Source organism: Phaseolus vulgaris, chromosome 6 (genome assembly GCF_000499845.2).
Source record: "Phaseolus vulgaris cultivar G19833 chromosome 6, P. vulgaris v2.0, whole genome shotgun sequence".
NCBI lineage: Eukaryota > Viridiplantae > Streptophyta > Magnoliopsida > Fabales > Fabaceae > Phaseolus > Phaseolus vulgaris.
In genome coordinates, this window is record NC_023754.2 from 21402092 (window position 1) to 21417632 (window position 15541).

Sequence of the window (15541 nt, forward strand, 5' to 3'; positions counted from 1 at the left end):
TTAATTATTACGAAAATTGTCTAACCCATTATAAAAATAATAAAAAAATCAATTAAAGTAAGGAGATTAATTAATTATAAACTCAAATGTAATTATTATACCTATTGGTTTCATATTTTTATAACACAACTTTCTCTTTTGAAAAATAGTTTTTTACACTGACAATACACTTTATTTTTGAATTCATGCATTTATAATTTTTCAATATTTTCTAAATCATCATGTGACCTCATTTGTAACAAATTAAGGAAAGTGTTCTTAATATGTTATAACTTTCACCAAATTCTTAAAAAACATCCATCCACATTCATTTTTAATTTCCCATAAAAGAAGATAGTCATGATTCACCTTTCTTAGCCAACCATTCAAAAGTAGATGTTCTCATTTGAGAGAGAGCCTACTCCCCCTCTTTCCTCCCTTTACATTCTACACAAATTGATCTCAAATTCTCTATACTATACTAGTAAAGTGTTTAACCTTTCTCAGCATCCAAATCCTTTTATCTAGTGAAGCAACTCCATCATAGGAGAGCAAGTTGTTGGGAGAAGAAAGTGGCACCATGAACTTGCCAAAAGGAATTAGAAAGTGACATCATGTGGATTGACCATTTTGGACACTCACTTCACACCCAACAACATCAGCAGCCTTTCGTCTTCATCAGCAGCCAACACCAACACCACCATGCACTTTACTTTACCCTTTTTTTTATATTTTCCATTTTCCATTTCATTATTTCCTTTGTGTTATCAAAGTCAACAACTTGCAAATGCAACCAAAACAAAACAAACCCAATCACAATAAATGGTCTAAAATCTGACGGCCCAGAACCAACCTGTCCCCACGTGTTCGAGCCGCAGGATGTTTTTTTTTGGGTTCAGTTGTTCTTACCATAATCATGACAAGTAGAATCAGAAGCAAGAGCCTTGAACGGACAGAGTTTGGATTCTAAGATTGTTTGTTTGAGTTAAACACGACAAACTCAAACACGTGTGCATTACATTTCTTTCCCCCTCCTCCTCTTCTTCTCTATCTCTCTCTTACCCTCCGTTTTGTAGTTGGATTCCTCAGCTGTTCAGATTCCGTTCTGATTTTTCCCAATTCCAAAATCATCACTCATCGTCGTCATCCCTTTAAAGGTAAGCTTTTCGGCTGCGCCGTTTTTTTGTTCCATTCGCGCACTTTCAGTTTTTCTGCCTTTAACCACTCCGTGGCTTGGTTATGTTTTCACATGATTTTCTTTATCTCTTGAGATTCTGTGTGCCTTGTTAATTTTTGTAATTTCAGTTCTTTTTAATGAAATTCTTTGAATCTGGGCACTTTGATGGGTTGAATTGGGTGGTCTCAACGAAGGGTTATGGGCTGCAAAAGAGGCATCTTGCGTGGTGGGTTCGTTTTCTTTATTTTGTGGTTGTAAAGAGGGTGGCGTGGCCGTTCTGGTGTTTCTGTGTCACGGACTTCGACACCTGTAATGCTTTTAACTAACTGCGAATTTCGATTTGAAGACCCCTTAAAAACTCTTTTCTTCAAGCCTCCCTTCTGCCAAAGCTGATGCTTGAACTGCACTTGTTTTTTAATGGCTTAGTGTTAAATTTCAGCAGCTTCAAGGCTAAACCAATATACATACTGTGTTAAAGTGCTGCAGATTTTCCTTTTGTACTCTACATAAGTTGTAGATACTGTGAATCAAATTACGTTTTTTCTGAGCTTGTATTTACTGGCTTATTATTTTCTTCAAAATATTTTGTCTTTCTTTGGATAATGTCCTGGAAAATTGTGATGTGTTTGGGTATTGGATAACCCTGTTGTAGTACTTCTGTCTGTGTGTTCTAGTGCTTTTATGACTTCAGCTACTTACTTCTCAGAGGATTAAGCTGAAATTCTTGACCTGTGAGATATGAAAAGGCATAAAGACATTAGCTTACCAAATTACTGTATTTTTATTATTAGAGGTTGATTAGCTAACATACAACTTGTTTTTTATGTTGAAATCAGGACTTACAAAACTGATTCACTTGGGAGACTCGAGAGCTATGTCTTCATCTTCTCGTGTTCTTCCCACTCCCCTTGAAAACAAGTATATGAAACCCCCAGATTCTTGTCATCTTTCACCTGCCAGTGATCTGGCTGCGAATTCTGTCTCATCAAATTCAGTCAGAAGTGCTGCGAATCCTGATGGCACCCTTTTTTCCTATGCTTCACAGCATGATAAGCAATATGAAGATCCCCCCTTTGTTCCTCAGACATTGGGTGACAATGTGTCTTCTGAAATACACTCAACAACATTCATTTCTCACCCTCATGAAAACGAAGATATTACCTGGGGACCAGATCCATTTCAGGATATTATTGGGTTTCCTGAAAATATTTCTGCCCAGCATGATCAGGTGGTAGAGAATGGCTGTTACATAAATGATGATAATGTCAAAAGAACCGATTTTGGGGAGTGGGTTGATCAGTTAATGTCAATTGATGATTCTCTTCACCCAAACTGGAGTCAGCTTCTTGGTGATGACAATGTAGCAGAACCAAAACCAAAGGTATGTTTCTCAAGCTGATTTTGCAAATACCTGTCACATATCTGTGAAATTACTAGGACGAGTATGTGGCATCTCATTTTTGGTTGCTTCTTTATAGTCTATGGGTCATGATTTTTGTACGTGAATGAACTAGTCACTGATGCATATGAAAATTAAGTTAATCTTGATTTTTTTATCTTGTTATAACAAGTGACTAAATGATCTCCATAAATGTCCATGAGTTTCCCCTTCCTTCGCCTTTCTGCATGGAGATTATTGTGGAGCATTTAGGTGATCAGTTCATCACCTTGTACATCTGAATTTGTGTATACAGTTCATTCCCTCTTCTCTTCTATGATGTGTATATGGGATTCTTAACAGTTTGAACTCTATTTTTATCATGCACCTTAACCTCTTCGTTCTATAGTTTCTCTTATTTGTAGATTGATTTATTTATTACTGTAAAAGCTGCTGAAACATATCCTACTCCATTAATGCATGCATTTCAGGTTCCTCAGCTGCTTGATATACCATCTGGAGAAGTTGTTGGCAATTCAGCAGCAACCACACCACAGACTAAGACTAGAATGCGTTGGACTCCAGAACTTCACGAGGCCTTTGTGGAAGCAGTCAATCAACTTGGTGGTAGTGAGAGTATGTTTGCGTCCATAATCTCATTCTTTTTAACCTTCTTCTTCTCTCTTGAGTGTTTCTTGTTATCTCATGATGTTAATTACTTAACACTCAGGGGCTACTCCGAAGGGTGTGTTGAATGTAATGAAAGTTGATGGCCTTACCATCTATCATGTAAAAAGCCACTTGCAGGTACAACTTTGATTTATCATCCTCTTAAATAGCTTGTAGGTGTAAGTCAATTTATTTAATCTAATGTTTTCCAAATATTTTTAATTTCAGAAGTATAGAACTGCCAGATACAAACCAGAGCCATCCGAAGGTATGCTAAAGTGTAATTAGGAATTATATTGTGCCTATAACCTGGTTTCAAGTAAGATGTTCTTCTGTTTGGAATATGAAATGCTTTTTTATATGAATCATTCTTATTCAAACTTCCTTAACCCATTTGCTTTCAGAGAGACAGAATAGGAAGGAAAGAACATTTAAAAGAAATGGGAATTTCTCTTGATTGTTGGAGGAGAATGAAAATTTTAAAAGTTCAAAATTTTCTCTCCTCATTTTAAAGTTCAATTTTTTTTCTCGTTTTCTCCCATCCAAACAAATAGAAAGTGTAGATGGTCATTTTCTCTGCCATTCTCCTGACTTTGTTCAGTACCGTGTCTTTAGGTCACATTGCAATCATTATAAGCACACAGAAAGTCCCTTTTTATTGTTTGACAAAAGAGAGTAAGGGTGTGAATGAGCTGCTTTTCTATGCATGCAGGAACGTCTGAGAAAAAGGCGACTCCAATAGAAGAAATGAAATCTCTAGACTTAAAAACGTGAGTTCTCTCTCTCTCCTTCTCTGTGCATCAGCATGCATGTTAGTTATTAGAGAATGTAACATTTTCTCAGTTTAACTCTCCTCTGATTATTATGTAATTTAATTTGAGATTCTTGGAGATCCCACATCAACTAAAAAGACATTTTATAATATATAAGTTGGTAGAAATTTCATCTTCTAAAGTTTTATAAGGTTAAATTAGGTTTAAAGTGTACTTCTTAATATAATATCATAATCATTTAAAATTTATGGTCTCGGCATGAGGGAAGTTATATAAGTGAGTGCAACCTCATGTTGTTATTGTTATGCTACCATTTTCATGTCATATATGAACAAAATGGTTTTTAAGATTCCTTTCTCTATCTTAGAATGATCAACAATGATCAGAAACATACTCTGGTTTTTTGCAGGAGTAAAGGGATCACTGAAGCATTACGATTGCAGATGGAACTCCAGAAGCGACTTCACGAGCAACTTGAGGTTGTTAAGTTATTAGTACTTGAGATTCACTTGAGGGGTGTTAGTGGTGTTTAGTTTCTCTTTCTTTCTGACACTGTAACTGTTGTGTTGTGTATGCAGATCCAAAGAAAGTTGCAGATTCAAATTGAAGACCAAGGAAAACGTCTTCAGATGATGTTTGAGAAACAAAGAGAGATGGGTGACAAGAAGGTTAATGGCTCCTCCGATGAGGCTGCCACGGCCACCCCTGCCGCTCCATCAGACAGTGTGCTTCCTTCTTCTCCTCCAGTAGAAACCTCAAATGAGGGACGTGAGAAAAGCATGGAAGAAGAGAAGGAAGAAAGCACAAAGCAAAAGGCAAGGGAAGGTGAAGAAGTAATAAATGAAGATGAAGATGAAGTTGCACCAGCTACAAAGAGGGTGAAAAGTTCATAACAGTAGGATTGTTTATGTAGAGATAATAATTGGGATATAATTCATTGCCTCGATTTGTTAAATATTCTTGGACTTGTTTGGACTCCATGGAAGCTGTAGAAATATTATTGGATCTAGGGATGTTTCGACTTTCTTATCGTTTTCTTTTTCCTTTCAAAATATCTCATAAATAGTGTTAACTAGTACGTTGACCCGTGAATTTTTTTAATATTTTATATTTAAATATTAATATTAAAAATAATAAATTTATTTAGATATATATAAATTATTAAGTTGATGAAATGAAATTAAATATATGGCAATAGTATAAGTTTACCTACTTTTAGGATATTAATGAATTTAATATAATATAATATAAATAATTAAAAATTTATGATTATATTTTTGTCATAATAAATACATTACAATATCAATACAATAAAATAATTTGAACAAATACATTATTATATAAATAATTATCTAATACTATGTCTCTTTACGTATTTATGGTAAAGTCCTCTTCATCAAGCTCATGCTATCTTCCTACTCTAATTTAATCTGCAAAAAAAAAACTCTCCAAAAAATCTTTGTAATTAAAAAATAGAATTCAGTAGATTATACCAAGTAAAATTATTACAAAAAACTATCGGTAAATGTGTGTTTCTCCCATAAACAAATTGTAGACAAAATCATATTAAATTATGAATTCACCTTTTATGATATAAATTAAATTAAAGTGTAATGTAATATAATACAAATAAAACATAATGAAATATAAATACAATGAAATACTATTATATAAATAACTAAAGATCTTAAAAACCATACAACAATAATAAACAGGTTTCTAGATAAAAAAAAAAACAACAATTAATACTTGAATGACTAATTAATAATAAACAATATACAAAGAATAAAACGAATATAAACATTCTCTAATATTAACACAAAATATATATAATAAAAAATATGATAAAGATTTTTATGATTTTAATATACTGGCAATTGTTATAGCGTTAAACATATGTAATAATGCCAACATATAGTGAATATAATATAAACATAAAGAGTACCTAACTGTTCAGTTTCTCGTATCACATCCAAAGATAATCTTGTCTCCTTCACGAAAAGAATGAAGACTACAAAAATTCTTCCACCCTTTGTCAAGTTTAATCCGTCTAGGAGGAGGCTTCCCTTTCAAGACCTTGCATTCCACATCCATTAGTAGACCATGCAGAGTAACCTTATTGAATCTCCCTTGTCGAATATATTGTGAAAATTTAGCAGGAAGATCCTACAACAATATCAAAATAATAAGAAAATAGAAATGAAGTAGAATATAATACAGAACATTTTTAAATAAATCAATTTTATACTAACCATATAACTGAGTTTGATACTTAATCGAAACAACTTTATGAAAAAATGATCAAAGGGACCAATGCTTAAAGGTTCGTTCCCTTCAATTTCTTTCAAATAACGATTTATTCCACTATGAGGGACGTCATCCATATAAACAGTTATGGAAGACGTTGTGACCCACATAACGGAATAAAATGTAGTTATCATATATGAAACCATAAAAATCAAACAAATTAAACCATCCACTCAATATTTCCGGCGACAATAAATTTTCATTATATTTCACTATATGAACGTTTCCTTCTGAATCAGTCAAGGTCCACTCCTTTCCCAGTTCTTTTTGAAACTCGATGGCGAAAGCCCGATCTACATAACCAAGCTATTGTTTATGAAATAAAGAAAAAAAAAATGTCAGCAAATGAAGAAAATGTTGAAAAGAAAAAATTTTGGAAAAAAAAATATAAATATACATACTTCACCACAGCTATTCATGCACCAAAAGACTCGTCTTGTTTGAAGTCTAATGATTTCTTCAGCATTGGGCGCCATTAAATGAGTAATGGAGAAAACACAAAGAACTCAGTAGGAGAGAAAAAAAATAATAGAGAAACCATCATAAAGAAAGTAGTAGAGCACCAGAAAGAAAGTAGCAGAGAATGATATTTTATAGAAGATTTAAGTAAAAATGAGTACGGTTGTTAATAATAAAAAGCACCACAATATTATGACATTTGGTTTGTCTAGTGTCTCTTTCATTTCAAATACATCATTAATTAATTAATAATCATTTAATAATATTAAAAAATAACAATTAAACTGAATTATAACACTCATACTACAATATAATAATAGAGAATACGTAATTATATAAATAAACAATGAAATTAAAATGATATTTAAGTCAATTTAACAAATAAAAATATGTAATATTTTGTATTATTAATAAATTCAAATTATCATAACAAATTTAGGTTATATTTTTCATGTAGGAGCACAGCAAACGATGGTTATTCATATAAACTAAATGTTAATGATGAACAAAATTATCTAAAAATACTCAACAAAATACTGAGATTTTATTTTGGTAAAAAAAAGGAAGAAGAGTTTAATTTTAATATATTATGATTATGGTCAATTAATTAATTTTTTTAATTGTATTTCAAAATTATTATTATAAAAAGTAATTATATTTTTACAATTAACAAATAACGGGTAAACAAAGAAAAGAGAGAGCAGATAAATGGGAAGGAGGTGGGCATGGCGGTGGCTGGTGTGGCGGGATTGAAAGAGAGAGATGTTGTTCCAGGTGGGCGGGCAAGGCAGCCGCCCCACCTTCTTCGAGATGGCGGCGGCTCAGCAGCTTCCGGCAAGTCTCCGCGGCGCTCTCACTTACTCCATCGGCGTCTTGGCCTTACGCAGACCCTTCCTTCACAAGCTCCTAGACTTCGAAGACGAATCCTTCGCCTTACTCATGCTCGTACTCGAATCTCACACTTTACGAACCACAGGTACACCCAAAACCACACTCTCCATCATGCATAGCACCAATTACTCCTGCTCATTCCTCTTATTTCCTCATTCTAGATGCTTCTTTTTCGGAATCTCTGTACGGTCTTCGAAGAAGACCGGCCAATATCACCGCCAAGATTGACGATTCAGCTTCTGCCACCGGCGGTGGAGGCAGCTTGCGGAGACGCCAGAGGATTCTTTCCGTTGTTTTTTTGGTACTGTTGTTGTGCTCCTTATGTTATGTTATCGTGTAACCCTAATTGCTGCTTCTTAATTTCCTCCGTTGTGACCGATTACTGCGTTGGAACAGGTTGTGTTGCCGTATTTGAAATCTAAGTTGCATTCAATCTACAACCGAGAGAGGGACGCGAGGCTTCAAGCCACTCTATGGGGAGATGAAAACGGACGATATGATGATAGCGGAGGAGATTATTCTCCAGTTTCAACGCCAACCTCTGACGCCGGTGCCTCCGTTACAATGCGTATCACTAAAAGAGTTCAGAAAATTGTAGGGTTTTGCTACCCGTGGTTACACGCTAGTACTGAGGGTATCATAAATACAAGTTGATAAGAGTTAGCATTTGTGTATCCTGATTTTTTTTTTCCAAATACTTGTCTATTCGGATAAACACAAATCGACTCGATTTTAAGAATTCGAATAATTTTTTTATTCAAGGATATGCATTCGTTCTATCTGTAACGACAAACTATTCTCTAGAGTTTGAATATCTTTCAGTGTCTAATGTAGGATCTTTGCAATGCAGGTTTGCAATTTGCTTACCAGATGTTATACTTGTTGGATGCTACTGGATACTACTCGCTAGCGCTGCACGCACTTGGGATTCATGTCTGTCGTGCTACTGGACAAGAGCTGGTAGTTATGAATTAGGATATTATTACATTTAGAAAAATCTTCATTATTTTGTGTTGTTTGAAAAAGAAAATATAATTACCGGTGCATGTTTCATGTGACAAAGATTTACTCTTTTACAACTGACTGTTTTCTAGTGAACTACAATTTTAGTCCCTGAAAATTGTGTAGAGTTGTCATAATAATCCTGAAATTGAGAAAATGTAAAATAAATCCTTGAAATTGAAACTACTGTCACTTTAGTCCCTCACATGTCCAACTTAAAATCATGATCATCCTTAGGTTTTATAACTTATTAATATCATTTTAGTCCCCAATGGAATTGTAGCTCATTTCACAAAGGGACTAAAAGGAATACAATTTACAGTTTCAGGGATACTAGAAACTAAGTTAATATGAGGAACTGAAATGAGAGGACTAATTTGACTATTTACTCGATTTTTTTTTCTTCTGCACGGGAACACTATCAATATTCTCAAGGTTGCCATATATTAGCAGCCTCCTTGTTCCCAAAATGTAATTGAGTCAAATAATAACTTTTCCAGCGTTCCTGAGTTGTCAACATATAAAATTATTTTTATACCATGGTGTTTGTTAAGTGCTGTTGTGTTATAGGTTTCATGTTTGTTTGCTTGTGGGTGCATGTTATAGTGGCTGATGAGTAGAATTATGGAAGAAAATCATTTATGGGCATAAATTGGTTAGTGCATGATCCTTCCAAGAATATCAAATCTTGTTTCAAATGTGATGAGCGTCTGCACCATCAATCTGTCATGTACCTATGTTCTACTTTATGCTAATTGTGTTTGAGAAAACATATACTATTCTATTATTTGCATTCTTCGTTATATTAGACTCAAATAAGTTATTCAACGTAACAATTTGTGAGTTGCTTTACAGCTTAATAATTCTCTAATTGTTTGGTTAACACCAGAAAGTAAATTTGACATTTCTGTTTATATGATTGATTTTTCTATTCTCTCCTTTTGTGTCAAGATAGATGGATATGTCTTCTAGAATTTCGAAGATGCGTAATCGTGAACGTGAGAGACTTCGTGGCCCTCAATGGTTGAAGGTATGCGATTTTGTTATCAGTATGATGACTTTATCTTTCCCTGACTTTCCATGAATTAAGAAACTGAAGTAGTTAATACTCTTATACTTTATTGACGTTGTCCATGGCTTTCTATCTTTTCATAATGAACTGAATCCCTTGTGTGTATTGCCCACACAGGGTTATGCATTTATAAATAAGAAATACAAAGATATGGGTCTAAGCCAGTTACATCAAACAATTTTCAATTTTTTTTTCTCTTTTTGTTTTGGGGCTGGTCAAATATTTGATTTTCACACCCAGACATAGTTCAATTTATAAATCAATGTATAAGGTTTTGTGAGTATGTTTCTGGAAAATAAATTGTCACTGTATTTTTTTGTACAAATTATTTTGCCATCATTCAATTCATGGGTTCTTTGCACTTGTTTCTTTGGTGAATTATTTTCTAAATTCTAATTCTGACGGAGTTTATCCTACTATCACCACTTTTTTAGGTAAATTTTATTTTGCTTCCTATCTGATTTTTGTTTGACAAAATATCCTTTCCTTTCTCATTACTCTTATTGAAGTTGGATTGCTTACTTAAATTAGTGTATTGAAGAATTTGTAATTCTGGTTTAGAATTTTAAGATGAACTCATATCATTTTGGATCTTTATTTAGACAAAATTAGTAGGCTCTATACTCGACTTTAAATAAGTTATATTCCTTATTAATAAGAGAGATCAAACCAACTACCGATACAGAAAATAGTGTTGGACTGTATTCATCATGTGTACAATTATATAAAGAGAGCACCCCTCATGGTCTCAGTCTATGTAAACAAATATTTTATAAAGTTTAGATTTTTTTTTTCTGAGATCACATCTAACAATTACAGCCAATCCCTCTTACACCAAAAGGTACTTTTTGCTTACCATTTATTGCTTATATTTAAAGGTCTAAAATTATTTTATAATGAGTAATTTTAAGTCAGTTTTAAAGTTCAACAATAAATTTCTCCTTTGACATCATTAAACTATAATATGAATGATGTTCATACAAATAAAATCTTTATAATGTAGTCCAGAAAAGTCATTGTGAACAACCAATTGAGAAGTAGAACTGCTGCGTTGTACCTGTAGCTTTCAAGTATTGGGTCTGCATTGTGAGAAACTTACTGTGTAATCAAAACCTTTTATGTTAGGTTGTGCAGGATAAAATGATTAAACGCTCCTTCTGTATGACTATGAATAAATGTTCTGTCTATGCTCCATTTTAATGACATGATATATTCGTATCTCAGACATTGCAAAGAGCATTACTTAGCTGTACGTACACTGTTCTTGATTATGCACAAACCGGTTTGATTGCAGCAGTGTTCTTCTTTAAGGTGAGATGACTATCCATATATATATGTGTGTATTTCGTTTTTCATTGAGTACTAACAATACGCTGAAAGATTAACAAACAATACCATAGCTTGGTAGATTGGCGAGAAGTTTCCAATTCTAGATTTTATCTGTGTCCACCAGTTTGGTATAATTAAATAATTAAATATTGCTACAAACGAGGGTGATCACTATTGGCTCAAGCCTCTTGTTCCATTGCTGGCTGGGTTCCGTGTAAATATGTTTAGCTTTGTATGTATAATTATCAATGTGAAATTATGTAGATGATGGAATGGTGGTACCAATCTGCTGAGGAGAGAATGTCAGCTCCAACAGTATATCCTCCGCCCCCTCCTCCTCCTCCACCAAAGGTGAAGAAGCAAATTTTAAGTGTTAACTAGTTGTTTATATTACCGGAGCCTGAATTATAAATTATTATAGACAAACTGATTACAACTATTTTCAGCTTTCATTTCATTGTAGAGGTTTCTTTTTCACAATTCACTTGAATCATCTAATATGTAGTGTCACACTGTCAGTAATTTTAGAAGTAATAAAAAAATGAGCTGGTTATTGCTGGTTCATTGCCTACTATAATGAACTGTGAGCCTAATATATATGTATAATATAAACAGGTAGGGAAAGATGGGATACCACTACCACCGGACAGGACAATTTGTCCCTTGTGTTCACAGAAGCGTGTAAATCCATCTGTAGTTACAGTTTCGGGGTTTGCCTTCTGCTATGCTTGCATATTTAAATATATTACTCAGGTGAGTGTTCTATCTGATTTTGATGGCTAATTTAAACTATCGGTATCCAAATCACTTTACCATGCATAGAATTGCTCAGAGTGATTCACTCAATCAGCTAAATAACAGTGTTACCTCACCAGCCTCACTTTTTTCTTTTTTTGATCTAATCTAATGCTAGTTTTCGGTTTTCCACATTACAGTATAAGCGCTGCCCAATTACGTTAATGCCTGCAACAGTTGACCAGATCAGGAGACTCTTTCACGATGTCTAGGTCCCAGTTGAGCGGGGTTCTTAGAATTGCAGTTATTTTATTTTTTTGCAAATCTTTTCTTTTGTTGAATACATGGGGACAACTATTGATGCACATGTATGTATATATAACTCGACCCCAGTAATTTTGTGGCGTCATTTTTTTTATCTTTATCTTAGAGTTGTATATACGTCATCATCTCTAAGTGGCTGCTGCCAATACAAAAAAATGCAAATTGAGACAACGTTTTATATTTCTAGACCTGATTTATACTGAATAGTGAAAGTAATAATTGAGACAAAATCTGCGCACAGCAGCAACTGCGAAAGTAAGAATTTCAATTTAGAAAATCTAGGCATCAATTGATCAAAGAACTCAAAACAAGCTACTTAAGCAAAAAAAATGGTTTATGCTTGTCGTTAATATTCTTCCAGGGCTAGAACAAAAATCACGCCGTTGATGAACCCATTGGACCATTGTCCAAAACTTCTTATACACTAGCGTCAAATGCTCCTAGTAGTCTGGTCTGTAATGCTGTTGAACTCCTCTTTGGTGTTACATCCTGCAATATAAGCAATTCAGATTTGCTCAGCTATAGTTACTATTTGCTTTGAACCAAAGCTATAGTTGATTTAGTTAAGTTCTTGAATAAAACATTAATTATTATATTTGTAGACTAAAATACTTCTATTTTAATGTAGTTTTAAAATTTGACGCTTTAGTATATATAAACAAGGGTAAAATTTGAAAAATCATTTCAAATATCTTGAATTTGTAAAAGAAATATAATTTTAGTACAAAACTAAATTGCTAAAATAACTACAGTTTTAGATTATATATACATATTTCACACTTACCTTTCCTGTGAATCGAAAATCCATGCTCTGTTCTGTGTGAGTCCAGTAGCTTCCAACAGTACCTATGATGGGTGTCTCGTCCGGACTCCGGCTTCTAAACCTTCTTGAAGGTGCAGATAAAGAATACTTCCTGATCTCTTCAACTGTTAATGCTCCTAAAATTGGCCTATCCTCGTGACTCCACGGTGAACCTCTTCTTCCTTTTGGTGTCTGTTCTCCCACAGAACTGGTACTGTTAATGGAAACAGGCGTGGTTTCCGATTCAACCAACCAGCTCGAGAGGCTGGTGTCTACCCCAATTTCTTGCCTTCTTTTGTTGTCACTGAACATCCTAGCCTTGGGATTTGACAGCTTCAAAGTAGGCTCTGGACTAACGGGTATGTTAGCATCTTGCACTACCAAGTTGATGTTTTCTTTATCCATCTTCAGTGGATGCTCTTCTGTTGCTTTGACTGCCCTCCCTTTGTTAAGATTCTTGATTGGATTCATCACTGAGGAAACATCTGGAATCCTTCCTTGTGCTTCTTTTTGTGTGATGCGGTTTGTAGCGTAGGCTGACACTAGACTGTCAACTTCATTCTCTGCTTCAGCTGATGAAATTCGTATTCTAGAATCGCCAGATAGAGAAAACAAAGATTCCGAAGACTCTTCTTGCACCCATGTTCGGTTAACAACAGCGCTTTCTTCCCCCCTTTCTCTCTTCCCACTGTGAGGATCATCATCTTCAAGCATAGAATCCAAATCACTTGCATCTAAATTAACCTCATCGTATTCGTCACCGGGGCAATTTCTATACCTATACTGTAGGACAGGGTGAGTCGCTTTCCCCTTTTCTCCTTCGTTGTAGTCCAACTTCTCCATTAGTCCCTTGCCAGAATATTCTTCTTCCTTCTCCTTGGATGGATTTTCACTGGTAAATTTTTCAGTTGGACTCAGAACCGGCGACCCAAATGCTTGAGATACCTCTCTTGTGCATACCAGTTGTATTGGACTATTAACTTCAGGCTCAACTGTTTCGGCATCTGAAACTTTTTTTCTAGAACAAACGCACAGAGAGAACAGTGACTCCGAAGACTCTTCCTGATGCAATCTTTCACTGATCTCATCATCTCCTTCATGCCTGATCTCATCCTTCTTCTCATCTATCTGAGGTTCTTCCCCTTCTCTTGACGCCTTCTCCCGCTCCTCCTTGATTTCAACACTGGTACTTAACTGCTCTTCATTTTTTATCCTGAAAGCGTAAACAAAGAGATAACTACACAGGCAATCAAATCAAATAAGATCACAAACAAGTCATAACAAAATGAACAGCTTACTTTGATTCTGCTATGCAATCAATGAGCTCTTCAACAGCAGTCTTCTGCCGTGCAAGAGGTTCAACAGCTCCTTCTCCCACATGGGTCTGTGATAAATTTTAGAGAAACTTCAAACGTTAAGAGATATATGAAGACTGAGAAAAAGAAAGAAAGAAAGAAAGATAGAGCAAAACGAGCTTACTTGTGTGTGAGTTGCATCCTTAGAACGCAATTGGTTGCGACGTTTGGAAGTATGAAAACATGATAGAAAGCAGGTCATGATTAATTAATGAAATTGTGCTGTGTAAAGTGACTTTGTTGGTAAAGAAGAGAGAAGAGTGAGATTGTTGAGGTGTTGTCATGGGAAGGGAGAGGAACAGAGAAAAAGGGATTTTTAGGAACCGAGAGAAACAAACGGTCATGAAAAAGGCTTCAGAATCTCGGAGCGCACCTTTTTCAAATTTGACCGTTAAGATTCAGTCCCACATCACTTTTCGCTCCTAATTCATCACAAATCAAACTCCAATCTACTCCCAAACGTCTGCGTTTCACACAAGTTCACTATTTCAATTTTCAATACCTTAAATAAAAACAATTTAAAGAACTCAATAAATGCTATTCAATATCCTTTAACACTATTAAAATACAATAAAAACGTGTATGTATATAAATATAATAGCATTAAATTCATTTTTATTAAATTTTATAAATATGTATTTCTATTGATAAATAATGAAAATGAAGTAAAAATCATTAATATTGAGAATAACTTTAGCATATTATTTTTAAAATTTAACAAAATTATTCAAATTAATTACTTTTATTTATACGTAAGATTATGTTAAAAGTTAATTACACGGGAGTATTTTATATTGGTTATTTTAATAATATATTTTATATGCTAAATGTTTTAAATTAAATAATAATATATTTTCTGGAAATAACATTGGAGCCACTCAAATTTAACACCATCCTTTAAAACCTTGTTATTTTCAATGATGTGCGTAGTTTTGTTTAGGCTAAGATTCAATTTCAATGCATGTAGTTTTTAATGTACAATTCTAATTCTATAAAATTTAATTTTATATTTAGTCCTTTTAGTTTTTTTTTTTAAATGAAACAATTTCGCTCATTTGTTAATATATGATTCAATTTTTGATAAAATAATGTTAATATATATGTTAGAATAATATGCATTAAAGTTAATTGTCAAAATTATTATTATTATTATTTAACCTAAATGAATAATTGTCCGTATCATTACTTACAATTAGATGACCTAATAATAAATAATAAATGTTTTACTTTATTTATAATTAAAATTTTATCAAAACTAAATTTATTTGACATTGGTATGATTATAAGTA

At 33.8% G+C, this 15541-nt stretch overlaps 3 protein-coding genes across 4 annotated transcripts; 2 read left to right on the plus strand and 1 right to left on the minus strand.

Moving 5' to 3' along the window:
• Positions 1-309: 309 nt before the first annotated feature.
• On the plus strand, positions 310-5003 carry LOC137831820 (protein PHR1-LIKE 1-like). Of its 2 annotated transcripts, none has more exons than XM_068639654.1 (8): positions 310-1136; positions 1993-2537; positions 3026-3170; positions 3265-3341; positions 3432-3471; positions 3916-3973; positions 4386-4455; positions 4555-5003. In XM_068639654.1, exons 2-8 carry the CDS (start codon positions 2031-2033, stop codon positions 4867-4869), a joined length of 1212 nt encoding a protein of 403 aa, XP_068495755.1. In that variant the 5' UTR covers positions 310-1136; positions 1993-2030; the 3' UTR covers positions 4870-5003. The 2 variants fall into 2 exon arrangements, with proteins under 2 accessions (XP_068495755.1, XP_068495756.1); XM_068639655.1 differs by lacking the exon at positions 310-1136 and adding an exon at positions 1165-1902.
• A 2407-nt stretch (positions 5004-7410) lies between these two features.
• Positions 7411-12189, plus strand: LOC137831823 (peroxisome biogenesis protein 12). Its single transcript, XM_068639657.1, has 9 exons — positions 7411-7718; positions 7795-7934; positions 8030-8267; positions 8484-8593; positions 9591-9665; positions 10932-11018; positions 11301-11387; positions 11652-11789; positions 11972-12189. The coding sequence occupies exons 1-9, from the start codon at positions 7505-7507 to the stop codon at positions 12041-12043; spliced, it is 1161 nt and encodes a 386-aa protein (XP_068495758.1). The 5' UTR covers positions 7411-7504; the 3' UTR covers positions 12044-12189.
• Positions 12190-12268: 79 nt separating this feature from the next.
• LOC137831822 (uncharacterized) lies at positions 12269-14578 on the minus strand. Its single transcript, XM_068639656.1, has 4 exons — positions 14377-14578; positions 14196-14281; positions 12880-14110; positions 12269-12584 (listed from the first exon to the last, which is right to left on the minus strand). Exons 1-4 carry the CDS (start codon positions 14452-14454, stop codon positions 12513-12515), a joined length of 1467 nt encoding a protein of 488 aa, XP_068495757.1. The 5' UTR covers positions 14455-14578; the 3' UTR covers positions 12269-12512.
• Between the last annotated feature and the right edge of the window lie 963 nt (positions 14579-15541).

Coding starts and splice junctions, on each gene's coding strand:
- LOC137831820 (XM_068639654.1), top strand. CDS start 2,031: ATGTCTTCATCTTCTCGTGTTCTTCCCACTCCCCTTGAAAACAAGTAT. Junction 2,538..3,025: donor TAGCAGAACCAAAACCAAAG/GTATGTTTCTCA, acceptor CATGCATTTCAG/GTTCCTCAGCTGCTTGATAT. Junction 3,974..4,385: donor AAATCTCTAGACTTAAAAAC/GTGAGTTCTCTC, acceptor GGTTTTTTGCAG/GAGTAAAGGGATCACTGAAG.
- LOC137831823 (XM_068639657.1), top strand. CDS start 7,505: ATGTTGTTCCAGGTGGGCGGGCAAGGCAGCCGCCCCACCTTCTTCGAG. Junction 7,719..7,794: donor TCACACTTTACGAACCACAG/GTACACCCAAAA, acceptor TCCTCATTCTAG/ATGCTTCTTTTTCGGAATCT. Junction 11,019..11,300: donor CAGCAGTGTTCTTCTTTAAG/GTGAGATGACTA, acceptor GAAATTATGTAG/ATGATGGAATGGTGGTACCA.
- LOC137831822 (XM_068639656.1), bottom strand. CDS start 14,454: ATGACCTGCTTTCTATCATGTTTTCATACTTCCAAACGTCGCAACCAA. Junction 14,282..14,376: donor AGGATGCAACTCACACACAA/GTAAGCTCGTTT, acceptor AATTTATCACAG/ACCCATGTGGGAGAAGGAGC. Junction 12,585..12,879: donor ATTTTCGATTCACAGGAAAG/GTAAGTGTGAAA, acceptor CTTATATTGCAG/GATGTAACACCAAAGAGGAG.